Source organism: Neomonachus schauinslandi, chromosome 3, assembly GCF_002201575.2.
Source record: "Neomonachus schauinslandi chromosome 3, ASM220157v2, whole genome shotgun sequence".
Classification (NCBI taxonomy): Eukaryota; Metazoa; Chordata; class Mammalia; order Carnivora; family Phocidae; genus Neomonachus; species Neomonachus schauinslandi.
The window spans coordinates 12,239,472-12,257,391 of record NC_058405.1 but is presented as its reverse complement, the minus strand read 5'-3'; the positions used below and the strand labels follow the sequence as shown (position 1 = coordinate 12,257,391).

At 41.1% G+C, this 17,920-nt stretch overlaps 1 protein-coding gene across 4 annotated transcripts in view; it reads right to left on the bottom strand.

The window, feature by feature from the left end:
• The window catches only part of DOCK9 (dedicator of cytokinesis 9), a 214,996-nt gene that overhangs the window by 125,995 nt on the left and 71,081 nt on the right, over positions 1-17,920 (bottom strand). For all 4 annotated transcript variants that reach the window (XM_044913528.1, XM_044913529.1, XM_044913526.1 and 1 more), the window contains 5 exons: positions 12,474-12,597; positions 7,962-8,044; positions 5,685-5,754; positions 3,539-3,634; positions 2,431-2,565 (listed from right to left, as the gene is read on the bottom strand). In XM_044913528.1, coding sequence (XP_044769463.1) covers positions 2,431-2,565; positions 3,539-3,634; positions 5,685-5,754; positions 7,962-8,044; positions 12,474-12,597 — 508 coding nt within the window. The remainder of the gene's footprint in view (positions 1-2,430; positions 2,566-3,538; positions 3,635-5,684; positions 5,755-7,961; positions 8,045-12,473; positions 12,598-17,920) is intronic.

The window sequence follows — 17,920 nt, the reverse complement described above, 5'->3', positions numbered from 1 at the left end:
CGCATTCATCACGTGTACATTTTCTATTTGTATGTTATGCCTTAACAAAAAAAGTTTACCAAAAAAATCAGAATGAAGACAAACTAACCTAAATTTCCGTCACTAGAGGTAAAGAGAAGATGGAGAAGAACAGAGAATAAGAATAACATCAGACCCCCAAAAGAACATGAGCATCCAGAAGAAAATGGAGTGTCTTCAAATTCTAAGGTAAATTTCACCTTGGATTTCTACATACAGCCAAACTATCAAACAAATATGAATGCAAAACCGAAAGTATTTGCAGGTAAGTTAATGCTCAAGAAATTAACCACTCAGACATGATTTCTCAGGAAGCTACTTGGAGGATGTGCTCCTCCAAAACAAGGAAGTAAAGCAAGATCGAAGAAGACACAGGATCTTGGAAACAGGGAATCCAATGCAGGGAGGAAGGCAAAGAGTTTTCAGAATGACGACTATCCAGAGGCCAAGAAAGCAATTAGTCTAGGTTAGAGCAGGAGGGAGGGCTGCAGGAGCTAAAATCCCACCTTCCATCATATAATGTCCACAACTGACAAATAAAAAGCAGCAGACATGCCTTATCCAGCATTATGAAGGCACATCCCCAGAAAGAAGAGTGGAAAAAGTTGAAAGTGATCATTTCAGGGGAGTGAGGAGTGGGTGAGGTGGAGGTGTTGTAAGCAGGAACATGCATGCAATGTTACCTTTCTGCACTGTTTGACCCAGATGAATGCATTACTGGGATAAAAATGCAATTTAGTTTTACACATGTGAGTACATAAACAAGTACACACACCTGAAAGTCAAACCAGACAGCTGTGTCTCCAACCTCAATCACACTGGCCCCACAAAACAACCTTTCTTGTAGAACCGAGCTTCAGGCCAATGTCATCAGCCAACACTGAGTCATTTTTAGGAAGAATTCTCTGATAATGGTGACTGCATCTATTGTGAGGAGTTGTCAAGGAGATTGTTCATTAAGCGCACAGTGCCCTCTGTATGAGGGCCCCCATGAGAAATGCCTGAATGATCTTCATTCTGAGATGACTCGGACAGCTTCTGACTAATTGGATTGTTTGCATCCGTGTGCACCGTGCTACTGAATGGGTCTCCCAGCTAGAAAGCATAGAGCCCAGTTTGCTACCCACCCACAGCAGGTGTCTTTAAGACCTCTGCTTTTTTCTTAGCTAATTCCTCTTCATCTCCTCCCTACCCCGACTCCTTGTTCACCTTCCTGCTTTCAAACTCACTTTAAATTCACGCAATCCTGTGTTTTATGGATCCCTGTATGTTACTGCCTTAGAACTTCCTGGAAAGTGGCAGGGGAGTGGGTGGATGGATGGGCAGTTCGGGAAACTGGCAACTTGCTTTCAAAGACAATTCTGTGAAGGTATGGAAGAACCTACATCAAACTGGTAACAGCATCTCTCTGGGAAAGGGAGAGATGGGGATCGAGAGGGACCTCCAGTTTATCTGTACAATATGATTTTTTTAAATATATAAGTATGTTATAATATGAGTACATTATGCATGATTAAAAATAATTTTTAAGAATGACTCTACAACTGGGGTGCCTGAATGGCTCAGTTGGTTAAGTGTCTGCCTTTAGCTCAGGTCATGATCCCAGGGTCCTGGGATCAAGTCCCGCATCAGGGAGCCTGCTTCTCCCTCTCCCTCTGCCCTTCCCCCACTCATGCTCACTCTCTCTCTCTCTTTCATAAATAAATAAAATCTCAAAAAAAAAAAAATAACTATACAACTGCAATAGCATATGATAACAAAAATACCCAATATTGGTTGAATTCTTACCATTGGCTAGCATGGTTCTAAGCTCTTTACATACGTTAATTAATCCTCTCAGTAACCATATTTGACAATTACCCCAATTTAACAAATGAGGAAACTGAGGCACAGAGAGGATCAATGATGTCTCCAAGGTTACACAGCTGGTAAGTGGTAGAGCAGGGATTTGAACTCAGTCTGGATCTGAAACCCAGTCTTTTGACTACCCTGCTATTGGTACTATGATCGTAGTGAGAGGCTAAGAACTGTTCTGGATATTTCCAAATTAATTCACCTAGTCCTTTCAATGTACCCTATTAAGGAAACATGATCATTACGCACATTCTGCATATGAAGGAACTTTTGTTAACAGCCTACCCAAGGTTACACAGCTGTAAAGCGGCTGAACCATTATCTTAGACACAGGAACTCGCATGCCAGGGCACCAGGCCTACTACAACAGAACCCTGCCGGCTTCATGGGCCAGCTTCCATCGTGATGAAAAACAAGCCTTTACTCACCTGACAGTCAGCTATTCTGTTTCCACCCCCAATACTGCCACTTTTGGAAGTGTTTGCTTAAATCTGCTCATTCCAGATGGCACTCTTAACAGATAAGAAAACTCGATGATAGAACTCTATTCATCTTTACCTGAACCACGCCCATACAGGAATCCAGAAATATCGATCCTTTGGGTTCTTTGGAGATCTTTTCATCTTTATAAAAATTCAAATTGTAGGATCCGTCACCAAGTTGAAGCAGGTGGAAAAACCGTCTTTTAAATGACTGAGAGAAGAATACATACACAGCTATTGTTTCAAAATGAAGAGAGTCACAATGTCTATCGATAACTCACAGCTGTATACATATGTAAAAACCACTTCTATTCTCTCCAAAACAAACCCAATTCTGGCCAACGCCCCAGGTAATGGTGAGTTAAGACTCTCCACCACATTTTAATAATTTCAGTGCATTTAAATTCTGAGGCAGTGGTTCACTTAACATGCATGGGTCATTTTTCTCACCCACAGAATTTGATATTTTTACATAACCACCCAAAAGCAGTGCAATGAGTTCCAATTTGGGATGCAGTACAGAAGGATGGAAACTTTCTCAAATCCCCAGGGTTTCTTGCTCACACAGAACAGGAACTTTCTCTGCCTCGTGACACTGAATGATTTTCCAGCCTCAGGATTATGATGGTCAGCATTTCCCTTGAACTCTTCTTTATCTCCCTGTCCATCCTACCTCCCTTCCATTATTTCTCTCCTCTTTATTATTTATCCTGGTCTTTCTCTGGTCCTCCTCCTCTCCTGAATGGCTTTTTATACTAGCTTTGCTCTTCTCTTTGCAATCCCCTTCCAATCTAACAGTTTTCCCTTTGGTTCTCAAGTTTTGCCTTTCTTGACTTTGTCACAGTAGACCTCCCCAAAGTGCTCAGATTTACCCCCTGGGTGATGTGCTTGGAGGTGCCACTGCTGCAGTGGATCCAGGGAAGAAAGCCCACATTGGCGACTGCACCTTCACACCAGCCCAATGATGGTCTCGTCATGCTAGTGGTCGGAGGGTGAAGCAGGGAAAGTGGGTGGAAGTGGCACAGTACCAATGGGGGTCTATCACCAGGGAGGCATCTTACTAACCAGACAGTGTCACTTTTGTCAGGAAGAACAGCATACCCATTTATTTTGAGCATTATTCCCAAGACCTATAGCAGAAAGGGTTTAATGAGAGGGGAATGCAGGGAGATGGGCCACCTTACCCTCATGGTCACACTTATCGCACTGTTGATGTTGCCTTTGTACAGCCACCCGTGCTTGGTGATTCCGCCCTTCTGAGAGCCGAGGGAGGCAGCATCCTAGGAGAGAAGGCAAACCACAATCGAGCTCCTGCTACTACTAATCTTACTTGCTGTGAGTTTGGCCAAAGGGAAAATCATTCCATCGGTGCCAGGTTGCCCCATCCTGCCCCTTCCCTGGAGTCACCATCTGCCACAAGTCACTTTAGAGTCTGCTTGGCAGTAAAAGAGAGGGAGAAGCCTAAGTTCCTGGAAAAGCTCTAGCCCATTAAAAGGCAAAGCTAGCTCCAGTCCAAATTTTTAAGTGTTTAATGAGCCACAGAAAGTACATACCATACTTGACCGCTCAGGTTGTAAGGTCTCGCCTGATTTCATGAAAAATGTTTTCAAATTATACTCCCCTATAACTGGAGGACGAAAGCAAATTCCTGGAAAACTTCCCAGAGGCTCAGTTCAGGGGAAGGTGAATGAAGAAAGGAAGGAAATAGGAGGCAACAGAGAAAGGAGGGATGAAAGAAATGGATGGGGCAACAGCTCGGAAGGAAGGACAGACAAGAAGGCACAGGGATAGCGGTAGAGGAGGGGAGTCAGGAAAGTGCAGGGACATGGCTAGAAAAACAAAGAAACTCACTGGAGCAGGTTCTGACTCCAGCTGTGGGCGCCAGGGTAGCGAGGCGAGCAGGGGGCAGCCAGCTGCTGCTAAAAATACGTTAGGCACGCACTCGTGCATCAGACAGACAGACAGATGACATGTGAACACACACACATACACAGTGTGGCCAGGCTGCCACACGCTAACCCAGGGCCCTCCGCGCTCTCTCTCGTGTGGCTCCCTTGCAGCCTCCTCGCCTTTCTAAGGCAGTGTCCGCTGGACACTTCAGTGCGCTCAGTGAGAAGAGAGGGCCACACGGAGTCCCGCTACCCGGCTCACACCTCCGAAGACTAGTCTCTAGTAGTGATCTGTATTGCTGCAATCAAGTAGACAATTGCAGAAAGACCCATCTTATGTTCTGTTTTAGACCATATCAATATTAATATCGGTGGTTTAATGTTCTTATTATTAGCAATAAGAAATAACTTACCTATCTAGGATTTTACAGTTTGTTGTGTGCCCTTACGTGCATTATTTCAATGGGTTCTCCTCTTACTACTAATCAGCACCAAGTTTTTTTAAATATCTTTTCATTTGGATGACCACTTACTCTTCCCAGAATTATTTTAAAAGTTGTTTCTAAAATAATTTGCTGCCATGGACATTTTAATATTCTTGAATGGCCAGTGTTATGGCTTAGCTGACAATCAATCAATCATCAATCAATCAGGACACCCGCCCCACCCAACTCACAATGAGGCATCTCATGGGGAGAATGAGAAATGGAGAAACAGGTTGCACTCACTTTTTTTTTTTTTTAAGATTTTATTTATTTATTTGAGAGAGAGAGAATGAGAGACAGAGAGTATGAGAGGGAGGAGGGTCAGAGGGAGAAGCAGACTCCCTGCCGAGCAGGGAGCCCGATGCAGGACTCGATCCCGGAACTGCAGGATCATGACCTGAGCCGAAGGCAGTCGCCTAACCAACTGAGCCACTCAGGAGACCTGCACTGACTTTTTATTAGGTTTCCCTGGCTCAGTCATCTTAATGCCCAGTTCTCTCTATGCACTTCTCCAAGAGTAGGGGGAGTGGGCTTGTTTAAAGAAAAGACAGGAAAAGAAAAGCTTCTTGGTACCATATACTTCACTCAAAGCCATTACTGAAGAAAGAGCCATTTAAAGCCTACTGGTGGCCAGTTTGTTTCAAGATATCCTGTTGAAAAACAACCTAAACTTAAGGTCTAAGTAATCTTGATATTTTTTAACAATGTAGCCAAATCTTATCCAGGCCTTTGAAAATGATCTCAGAACAAATAAACAAGACAGGAAGAACTTGTACCCTGAACAGTCAGGTTGAAAGGGAGACCTTATTTCAGTCAATCCGACAATACATTTTAAAAAAATTCTTCCCGTTTCAAGAAACATTCCAATTCCTCTTTTGGCTAAATGCTGGTAATTTTCCAACAATCTTGCAATCTGTAAACTAAATCAATTTTTAAATCTGCAAGCAATTGCCTACCTCGTCTTTGTCAACCTCCTCATCAACTTCATAGACGTGAACTGGAAGTTTATCCAACTTGGCCACTTTGCTTCAAAGAGAAGAAAGAAATCTGTTTTATAATCTATGCATTTTTTCCCCCATCAGAGGAACCAACATTGAACAAATCCAAAGCTGGTCCACTCAGCTGAAGAATAAAAACAATCGGCACTACTGCTTTGCAAAGCGGGTGATTCCAGAGTTAGAGAGCCCCCAAAAGCCATGTAGAAAAGCTGGCATAGATATATTTAAAATGGGAAAGCATAGGGGCGCCTGAGTGGTTCCATCGGTTGAGTGTCCGACTCTTGATCTCAGCTCAGGTCTTAATCTCGGGGTCATGAGTTCAAGCCCCACCACGTTGGGCTCCGTGGAGGCTACTTTAAAAAAAAAAAAAATGGGAAAGTGTATTAATAAATAAAAACTTGGTAGAATAACTTTTGTTAAAGATTTATTTTATTTATTTGAGAGAAAGAGAGAGCGAGCACGAGCGCAGGGAGGGGCAGAGGGAGAATCTCAAGCAGACTCCGTGCTGAGCGCAGGGCCCGACTTGGGGCTTGATCTCACAACCCTGAGATCATGACCTGAGCCAAAATCAAGAGTCAGACGCTTAACTGATTGAGCCACCCAGGCGCCTCAGTAGAATAACTTTTAAAATGAAGTTTGTAAGAGAAAATGGAAAATGGGATCATGGCCTTTAGAGTGGGAGGCACGGTCTTGATGATGACAGTGTTAACAAAAGCACAGTAACAGCGGCCTGCATTTATTAAACAGTATGTTCTAAGCACTGGGCTTCACATACATTATCTCCTTCAGTCCTTTAGATGGTGGGGGCTGGTATCAAGACCATTTAATAGGTGAGGAGACTGAAGCTCACAGAGGGAGAGTGAGCAGAGGATGCAGGCAGAGTACAGAATTTATGTTAGAATCCTCCCTCTCTTTCTTACCACACAACTGGAAAATTATTAATGCCAAAGGTGAAATCGACCAGTGGTAAAGGTATCTCATCCAGTAAGTTCACTATATCTCATAGTCTGTTCTATGATAACCAGGAGAATAGTATGAAGCAGACTATCAGTGAAGATAGGTTAATACAATCAAATGGAAAGACCTTAAAAATCCCCAAATAAGTACTGGGTAAATATAGAACTAAGGAGCATACCCATCTGGAGAAGATAATGCTGGAAGGGAGTGTTTTAAGCTGAGGTTCAAAAAGAGTCAATCGGGAAGTTGGCTGAACACTCTTAAGGAGTGGCTGAACCACACAAATAGGAAAAACAAACAGCAAAGTTCACTGAGAATAGTTTCAATGGTTCAAACTCATAGATGCCCCAAACACAGAGGAAAAATATATCAACAGGGTCTCCATTATAGGTAAAATTTTCATTGGTGATGGTTACTTTTAAAATACAACCCATCATTATTTGATTTTGATTTCGATTTTCATGATCAGCTATACTAAATTTACCAACTGCATCATTTCAGGATGTACCATTTGGTAACTTAACCTCTCAAGACCTACCTACACCTGGTTCACTTTATTGACCACTAATCAATCTAAACACACTTGTTTTTGGTGTATTCCAGAACGCATTAATACTTTAAAGAAGGTAAAGAAAACATTCGGGAAATGTGTGCTCTTTGATTTACTTTTTTTTTTCTTTTTTAAGATTTTATTTATTTGACAGAGAGCAAGAGAGCACAAGCAGGAGGAGCAGTAGAAGGAGAGGGAGAAGCAGGCTTTGCGCCGAGCAGGGAGCCCAACGCGGGGCTCAATCCCAGCACCCTGGGATCATGACCTGAGCCAAAGGCAGATGATCAACCATCTGAGCCACCCAGGCGCCCCTGATTTACTTTTTTTTAACATAAAATTTATTCACTATAAAATGCTTTTTATGTCTCTTCAAAATATTCTTTCAAAGATAAAACACATTGTAGCATTTACGTTTTGTCTTCTACTTCTCACTGAAGGTACTTTACCGGTTGTGTTTTATCAGTGGTATCCTGAAAAGAACCATTGGCCATAACTAAATCATCCATGTGTTTTTTACCATTTACCAATCTGCGAGTGCTAGGTTTGAGTCCTACTTTCAAATACCCTGGAAATAACAGCTATTCCATATACATATAAACCATCTAGGAATATTTTCTCCAATTACTCTGATTGCATATGAAGTTACATACCTCCCTAAGCATTTCAAGTGCAAAAAACTGTTGCCCATGTGTATGACCCCACCTTGTGGGGCCTGACCATTTACTCACTTTGGAAGCTGTCGAAACTCTCCCGAGTAATCTTCAAATTTATAGTTCACAAGATGCCAGTCAGAGTTATAGGTTTTGATGCACTATGGGGGGACAGATTAAAAAAAAAAAAAGCGTAAGAGGGAAAGAAAAAAGATATGTGATGGCTTTTGGAGGACGTTTGGGGAGGTTTATGAATGCACACCCACACAAACATAAAAAAAAAATTCTTTCACCTCAACCCTCTTGTGCCTGAAATTCCACCATCAGAGGTTCCTGTAAAGCTTAAAAATCACTAAAACACTACACTTGGGAACAGGGTCACTTTAAGTTACCATCATTCATGATCAGAGAGATTTTGCAAGGGGACAAACTTCACTTCAGTTGCTGCATTTACATAACAAACAATGTACTGCTTCTGACTTCAAAGCCCTTGGTTCTTAAGAAGTCATGTGCCCTCTACTAGAACATGAAATGGAAGAAAGTGTGAACCTAAAGACCCTTTCAGGATGTTTAGTAATGTTATAACTAGCTCTGTTATTAAGTATAATAGAAATCTACCCTCGGTTTTTCCTTCTATTTATAAGGGCCAGAGTGAGGTTATTAGGAGAAAAGATTCAGATTCCAGTTCACAATGGCACCGTGACATCACCTTGTGTGCACACATACGTGTAAACCAAAGTAGGGAGCTTTACCTTCTACCATGACACTAACCTACACACTGGTGTGGGGGCCAGGGCAGGCTGCCCCAAAATGTACAACAATGGCATATTGCTTATTTTGAACTGAAGCTTCTTGGCAGTCAACCTGCTCAAAGGACATTGAGACCCTCCTCTGTCCCCGTGAAAGCCAGAAACAAATCTCCCATATGAAAATTACTCTCCTGTACTAAGAAGTAAAAAAAAATCCTTATCACCAGAGGTAGAGACTTTAAAGTTGAGAAAGCTACAGAATTAAACCTCATCATTTTTTTCTCATCTACTACCTCAGCCTAAATTCTGCTTAGAATTCCTTACTAATTAAAGCTCCCAAACACCTGTCTTCTTTATCCTGTCAATTCCTCATAGATCTATTGTCTTTTTGTCTAAAATGTGTAAAAACTGCCTGCCTTGGTCATTTCTTGGGGTTTCAGTTTCTTTATTGGACCTCCATGTGCACATAATAAAATTTTGGTTTTTTCCCTCCTGTTAATGTTTCTCATATCAAGTTAATTCCTACATCAGCTAGAAGAAACCCTCAGAGGAAAAAAGTAAGTTTCTACATCCCCTACATTGCATTAAACTACCTTACTACGCAACAGACTCAACGGACCAGCATGGTGTCTTTCACTCATCTATGCAGGATGATCCACTGAATAGTGTGTTGACTCTAAAGATTGTAAGACCGCATCCACCAGAACTTCAAATATGAATGAGTCAAAATCAATAGGGGAAGCGTGTGATTAAGTTACCATCAGCTAAACTGATTTTCTGTGTAGTCAGCTCTTGGCTACACATATGTAAACTTCAGTGTGGAAAAAAAACATTGAATGAGTAAGTAAAATGAGTGCCTTACTTAGTTGACTTGACTCTGGCTATAATCAACATCATGATCAAAGTGTCGGTTCTGCTTACTTCACTTCATCATTTAGAAGGCCAGCCTTACGTTTCACAGCTTATGCCTGAAGGCCTTCTGAAGCAAACTCCCCTCCACACCAAAGTCACTAAAATAACTACAGCAATGCCCAGCACCTCTCTCGTGCCAGACTATGCTAAGCACTCTACAGGCAAGCTCGTGAAGGGCAGGCAGTGTAAGATTTTTATGTTATCGTTCTGAAAGCAGAGAAGGGTTAGGAACAGAGTCGGATGGGGGAGCGGAACAATTTTTCAATCATCTCTTTGCCAAGTAGTGATGGAGGTTTTTAAATACTATTTTATTCTTATAAATGCTTCTCAAAAATATTTTCAAAGCATTTTCACATTGAGAACATCAGACATCCACACTCAAAGTCACATTCCAAACAAAGTGTGATTTCAGAATTACCTGTAGGTCTGGGTTTTCCCGCTATTCTCTCTAGGTCCATTAGCACGGCCAAGTCAGCTCTGACCAGGTGTGATACAGGCTTGTGCACGCGCTCCTATTCTCTATTCAGCTTTTTGAACAAGCGCAGCAACTAAAATCATACCACCAAAGTCTCTGGCAGGACATTAAACCTACTCTGAAATATGACATGTAACTGCCCACCTAAAAAATAAATAAATAAGCAGACACTTGTATATAATCGGTGCATTTATGAATGCAACACCTGAGTGCCCAGATTTTTAATATCTTAGATAACACGGGTAAGATAATTACCGTGTTTAAATATTTTACGTCATAAGAAACTATAAAAAACCCAGTTAAGCAGGTTAGATAGCCAGAGAGTCATTCATTTAATAAGCCCTTGTTGACAATGCACATAGCAGATACCAGCTAAATTCTAAGGCTGAAGCACAGAATAAGGTAAGCAGCCCCACCCCTCCGGGGATGTAGAAAGTCTAGAAGATGAGGGGTTACATCAGAAATCAGCATCCAGAGAACTGTAACTCTAGAAAGACAGGGATCCGACTGGCTGATTCCATGACTGACCTTTCCAACTTGTGAAATTCAATAATATTTTGAAGTTAATACTGAAAGGTTTTTGCAGTTGTTTTAAAAAGAAAGCCATTAAGTCATTCTCGGCTGGACCAGAGGATGGAGAGGAAGTGCTGTTTCACTCCACCCTAGTGGCAGAGTCCCAAGAGGCCTTAGCTCTGTTGGCTGCAGCAGGATAGCTCGAAGCTGTTATTGCTCAACCTGTGGTGATTGAAGAACTGAATGGAGAGCTGTCCCTCCAAAATCCTATTTATTAAGCAACTGGGAGAACTGAATTAGTAATCAATATTGCTCCATGTTTTAAAATAGGGGGTCAACAAAACTCTTTCTGCAAAAGGCCAGATAGTATTTTCAGCCTTGAGGGTCACATGGTTGCTGCCACAAACACTCAACTCTGAGTTATAATGTGAAAGTAGTCATGCTAACGGAGGGGTGTGGCTACAATAAAACTTTATTTACAAAAACAGGCTGCAGGCCAGACGTTGCCTATGGGTCCGGCACAGTTTGTCCACATCCTGCTTTAAAATAAACATTTAAGACTATATAAACATATCTGGCTCTATTTGTCCGGAATTAATTTTACTAATATAGTAGCAAAGAAAGTAAGACAAGAAGTTCTTTTCAGAGGATGAGAGATCATTACTTTTACAATTTTAAATACATATTTAATTTTTCGAAAATCTCAATGGAACTAAATATTGTGACTATGACCTTGTCACTTTAATTGCTCTTCACTTTTAATTTTTTTTTTTAATTTTTTTTTTTATTTGACAGAGAGAGACACAGCGAAAGAGGGAACACAAGCAGGGGGAGAGGGAGAGGGAGAAGCAGACTCCCAGCTGAGCAGGGAGCTCGATGCGGGGCTCGATCCCAGGACCCTGGGATCATGACCTGAGCCGAAGGCAGACGCTTAACGACTGAGCCACCCAGGCACCCCTGCTCTTCACTTTTAAAAGCATAACTTCCTTGTGGTGGGCAAACTTATTGATGGGCATATGTATCATCCAAAAATCAATTAGAAAAATAGGGATAAAAATCCATTATTTTTAAATGAAGGAGCACTTCAAGAAACAAAATTAAAAGACCTAATTAGTTCATGTTATCTAAAAGCACCTGGAAGAAGAAACAAACACCCCAAGGGCGGGGGGGGGGGGGGGGGGAAGCAGTCTAAATGCAGTAATTTCTCTTTCCTCTATAACAAGATAATCATTATTTGTATGTTCAAACAAGAGTGGTAAGAATCATACATTGATCAGAGATAGAGTCGGGCTCTGCTCATTATCATCTGGCACTTCATGAACACTGAACTAGTCTTGAAAATAAGTTACAAGTATGAACATATAAATGAAGTAAATGAATACATAAATGTGTGTGCTGAGTCTCAGCTGAAAATAATCTCAATAACAAATCCTCTGCCAAAGATTTCCAGTGAGTTCATAAGAGTTACTCCTTATTCTATACCTCTAAGTTCTGCAGAATTCATGTTTTATTTTTTTATTTTTTATTTTTTTAAAGATTTTATTTATTTATTTGAGAGAGAGAGAATGAGAGGGAGGAGGGTCAGAGGGAGAAGCAGACTCCCCGCCGAGCAGGGAGCCCGATGCGGGACTCGATCCCGGGACTCCAGGATCATGACCTGAGCCGAAGGCAGTCGCTTAACCGACTGAGCCACCCAGGCGCCCTAAGTTCTGCAGAATTCATGTTTTAAACAGCCGTCAGAAACGACCTCTGTTGACATTTCTGTCCAAGCTTCAGGCTCTGAAAATCCTATTCTATTCTCCTATTTTAACTTCCACTACAAAAATGTAATTACGTCTCTGACACTTGCTTGAAAATATCATTGAAATTTAAAGAGGGGGGAGCGTTAGCAAAAAGTGGCTTTAAAATAAGGTGTAAATTGATGTAGAAAAAACACATTACCTCCGTGACAAATAAGCTCTGCGCTTCCTCTTGCGCGTCTGCAGGAACCGTGGAGCACATATATCGACCCTGTCGCCGCAGAGTGGCGGTCTGTGGAGGAAAGTGCGGGCACAGGGTTTGGTTACTCCAAGATGGAAAGATGCCAGCCAGCCTCGGGGTACAGCGGGGCCCCACAGGGACACAGTCACCCTGGTCTCTGCCAGCCCCACACTTCTTCCTCCTTGGGTCACGCACAACAGACCCCTTTGGGCACCAGAAAGTTCAAAGTTGTGTGCGGGGCAATGGCTTCCCCTTCTTTCTGGGTCAGGGGCCCCATGACCCCTCCAGGGACCCCTTTTGCTCCCCCCAACCCCAGGCAGGGTAGGGGCCCCTTTCAGAATCCCTAACACTCCACAACCCCAAGTGCTTGATCTAGTCCCACTACGTTGCCTTTTACTTGTCTTAACCGCCTTTTTCTAGTGTAAAACAGACATATCATGAAATTTACCATTTTAACCTTTTTCTTTTTAAGTTTTTTTTTTTTAAGTAAACTCTACACCCAACATGGGCTCGAACTCACGACCCTGAGATCAAGAGTCAGGAGCTCCACCAACTGAGTCAGCCAGGCACCCCATTTTAACCATGTTTAAGTGTAGAGTTCAGTGGTATTGAGTACATTCACACTGCTGTGCAATCCTCATCACATCTATGTCTTCTTTTCCAGTTTTATTGAGAAATAATTGACATACATCACTGTGTAAGCTTAAGGCAGACAGCAGGATGGTTTACTTTACATCTATTGTGAAATAAGCATCACGATAGGTTCAGCTAACATCCATTTTCTCACATAAATACAATAAAAAGAAAAGGGAAAGGGAAAAAGAACTTTCTCCTTGTGATCCTTGAAATCTCCTAGGATTTACTCTCTTAAGAACTTTCCCATATATCATTCATATTCATGGTAGTCGCCATGTGGTACATCACACCCCTAGTGCTTATTTATCTTATAACTGGAAGTTTGGACCTTTTGACCCCCTTCCTCTAATTCTTCCTCCCCCGACCCTCCACCTCTGGTTACCACAAGTCCGATCTCTTTTTCTATGACTTTTGTCTTGTTTCATTTTATTCCACATATAAGTGAGATCACACAGCATTTGTCCTTCTCTGTCCGACTTTTTTCACTTAGCAAAATGCCGGCAAGGTCCATCATGTTGTTGCAAATAGTAGGATTTCCTCATTTCTTATGGCTTAATATTATTCTGTTGTAAATATATACCAGAACTTCTTTATCCATTCATCTATCAATGGACACTTAAGTTGTTTCCATGTCTTGGCTACTGTAAATAATGCTGCTATAAACACTGGGGTGCGGATATCTTTTTGAATTAATGTTTTCATTTCCTTTGGATATGTTCCTAGAAGTGGGATTATTGGGGGTCATATGGTAGTTCTACTTTTAATTTTTTGAGGATCCTCCATACTGTTTTCCATAGTGACCGCACTAAATTACAATTCTACCAACAAGGCACAATGGTTCCCTTTTCTCCACATCCATGCCAGCATCTGTTACCTCTTGTCTTTTTTTTTCTTTCTTAATGTGTTACACCAATAGCTTTATTTATTTATTTCTGTTATCTCTTACCTTTTGGATGACAGCCATTCTAGCAGACACAAGTGATATGTTATTGTGATTCTAATTTGCATTTCCCTAATGATTAGTGATGCTGAACATCTTTTTACGAACTACTCACTTTTTTTTATACCTTCTTTGGAAAAAGGTCTATTCAGGTCCTTTGTCCTTTTCAATGTGGGTTATTTGTTTTTTTGTTATTGAGTTGCGTGAGTTCTTCATATATTTTGGATATTAACCCCTGGATATATGGTTGGCAAATATTCGTTTCCCATTCAATAGGTTGTCTCTTCTTTACTTTATTGATGGTTTCTTTTGCTTTGCAGAAGCCTTTGAGTTTGGTGTGGTCACACTTGTTTACTTTTTATTTTGTTGCTTTTTAAGTTATCGTACCCCCTCTCCCCAAAATCATTACCAAGACCCATGTTAAAGAGCTTTATTCCAATGTCTTCTTCTAGGAGTTTCGTGATTTCAGGTCTTACATATAAGTCTTTGATCCATTTTGAATTCATTTTCATGAGTAGTTTAAGACATGGGTCCAGTTTCATTCTTTCACATGGGAACAGCCAATTATCCCAAAACCATTTATTGTCTCTTCTCCATTCAGTATTCTTGGCTCCCTTGTCAAATATTAGTTGACTGTATATGCTTGGGTTTATTTTGGGCTCTCGATTCTGTTCCATTGGCCTACGTGTCTGTTTTTATGCTGGTACCATACTATTTTGATGACTACAGCTTTGTAAGTAGAGCTTGAAACAGGGTGTGTGATGCCTTCTGCTTTGTTCTTCTTTCTCAGGATTTATTTGGCTACTTGGGGTCTTTTGTGATTCCATATAAATTTTAGGAGTGTTTTTTCTACTTCACATTCACTGCCACATCCCCGGTGCCTAACAGCAGGGTAACCAGACAAGCAGAAGGTGCTCAATCAATAGTTGTTGAATAGATCTATGAATTGTGAATGCTACCATCCCTCCTAAACATTATAACTGTTCTCGTGTTTAAGGAGGATTAATGCTTATTTTAAATAATAAAATGCCTCATGACTTTAGGCAGTAGCACATCCACCCTAATTAACGTCATTTGGAAGGTACTGTTTTTGTCAAAATGAGGAGATGAGACCTCAGGCTTCAGAAAGCAATGTTCTAGATTTTTTCTCCCAAGGACTGTAATCCTTGGATACTATTAACAGATCGTAGTTACAAAAACAGCATACATGAAAACATTTTGCTAAGAGATCTACCCTGCGGTAGCTCTTCGTGGCTACTTACCTAAGCTGGGATCTCCCAGCATTTGTCCCAAATGTTTTTCTTCTTCCTTTGGTTGGAGGAAACTTTAGGTCAAATCCGTGATCCCTCCCCTTGAGCACAGGTAGAAAACTTCATGGCATATATCTTAAATATAATTTAATTTTATTTCCTGCCCCTGTTTTCTCAATGTCATGTCTCCTTCACCTATTTTACTCATTTTTGCATGGTGTCAATCTTTGAAAGTAATCTTAAGCCCTGTTTTTAGAATAAATCCCCTTATTCTGAAGAAAGGGGAAGAAGGAACTCCATTCTCCACTAAGTCCTTAATGGGCAAATTACTAATTCATTCAGCCTCCAAAAGGGCTTTGTAGGCCCTTGCTCTTGATTTCTTTACAAATATCACAAATGGTGACCCTTACTTCCCACCTGTTCCCATGAAATACCAAAGAGATATGTAACAACAAGCACTGAAGAGGCATAATCTATTCCAAAAGTTTCCAAGTGAGAAGTGATTCTAAGAGGTTGTCAAAACTATTAAAAATCAGGAATAATATAAGAAAAGGGGAATTGTTCAAGAAACCGTGTATGCTTCAAAGAAGGATTCACTCTACAGCCCTACTTATCTTGATGTATTTGGGTCTATCAAGGTTTTTGAAACTAATTATTACACTTTCAAAATGTTCAGGAAATGCTCAGGTCAAGAAATGGGACGATTAGAGGCATTCCCAGCCTATTTCCCATCACAGCACTAGTCAAAAGAGAAAATTTATTACAACATTCTCCCAGTAGAATCACCAACTCAAGAAACTTTAATTGTGTGACACTTTTCCAAACGCCTCTAAGGTGAGAGAAATAGGATATGGATCTTTTTGATTCTTGTAGATCAGAGTGAGTGCCAGTATGCTCTCATTTTATAAAGAAAGCAACTTTAATCATTAAAGAGAGACCTGACCTTTAACAGATAAGAGAGCACCGGGCATAATTAAACCAATCATCTGTGTGTTTATTTACTACCCACCAGTACCAGGATACTAGGTTTGAGTCCATTACTGATCAAGTCCTAGCTCCGATGTTGACAAAGCTTAGTTTTCTGACAAGAGCCCTTCGCTCCCCCGGAGACTTCATCCAAATAAACTTAATGCATTTCTTAAAAACCATTCACTTAGGGCGCCTGGGTGGCTCAGTTGGTTAAGCAACTGCCTTCGGCTCAGGTCATGATCCTGGAGTCCCTGGATCGAGTCCCGCATCAGGCTCCCTGCTCAGCAGGAAGTCTGCTTCTCCCTCTGACCCTCCCCCCTCTCATGTGCTCTCTCTCTCTCATTCTCTCTCTCAAAATAAATAAATAAAATCTTAAAAAAAAAACAAAAACATACACTTAAATGAGACATAGTTCTTTAATGTTATTTTTATGTCTATTTCTTGTTGTATATAAAAATTGGATGTTTTAGATGATCTCTTTTAGATAGATGGCTGCTATCCTTCCCTACATATGCATGCTGTTCCTCACACTAAAAGGTGGAGACAATCTCCCTCTCCTTGAATCTAGGCTGGCTTTGACCAATCCAATGAGGGGGAAGTGGCATTCTGCCAGTTCCAAACTTAGCAAACTAGCAGCTCTTGGAAGACAACCACCACATAAAAAGTTCTACTACCTGAGACCACTATGCTGTGAGTCCACACTAGCCATATGGAAAGGCCAGATATAGAAAGATGGCCCGCCAGCCCACGGCTGGTTCCAGCCAAACTGGAAGAGTCACCACAATGTACGTGGGGAAGCATTCCAGCCCCTGCAGACAGCAAGTCAAGCAGAACTACCTAGCTGAGCCTTGATCAGATTTCAGAATTGTGAGAAATTATAAATTATTGCCCTAAATTACTAGGCTTTGGAGTGGTTTGTTACTCAGCAATAAATAACTATAACAAGACTGTAAGAGATTAGGAATATGTCCTAATTAATGTACTGAGGAATACTGCTGTTTTCAGGAAAATCTTTTCAAATACTAATCACAATATAGAGTAAGGACAGAAGCATCGAGGGGACACACTAAACTGCAATCTGGTTTCCATATTCACCTTTCCCAGGACTTCTGTCAGTGTCCTAAGGGTGGACAAGTAAGATAGAGAAAAATGTCTGTTGGACTTTAGGAGTAAAGATCAATGGCTTCTCTTCCCCCAAATCATTGTACTGATCATTTTAGGGCTCAGCATAAGTATCATTTCATCCATCTATCCATCCTTCCCCTGAGTCAGTACTTTCTACCACCAGACACAGAACTAGCAGCTGGAGACACCAAGTTTAAGAAAGTGTACTTGCTGTCCCTATAAAGCTTATAGTCTCATGACAGAGGAAGAGGAGGAAATAAATTAGCAGTGCTGCGAGTACTACAGAAGAGTATGAGAGAAAGGAGTACAGAAGCACAGGCTGAAATGAGAGGAAAGAAGAGGGGAATCTAAATCCAATAGGGAGGAGAAAAGGACATCAAGAAGATGTGCACCAAAGCAAAGACACTTAAACTAAACTGTACAGGATGAGTACATGCTGTATTCAGTACAAAGGGGGCAGAAACTTGAGAGTTAAAAGAGCAAAATCA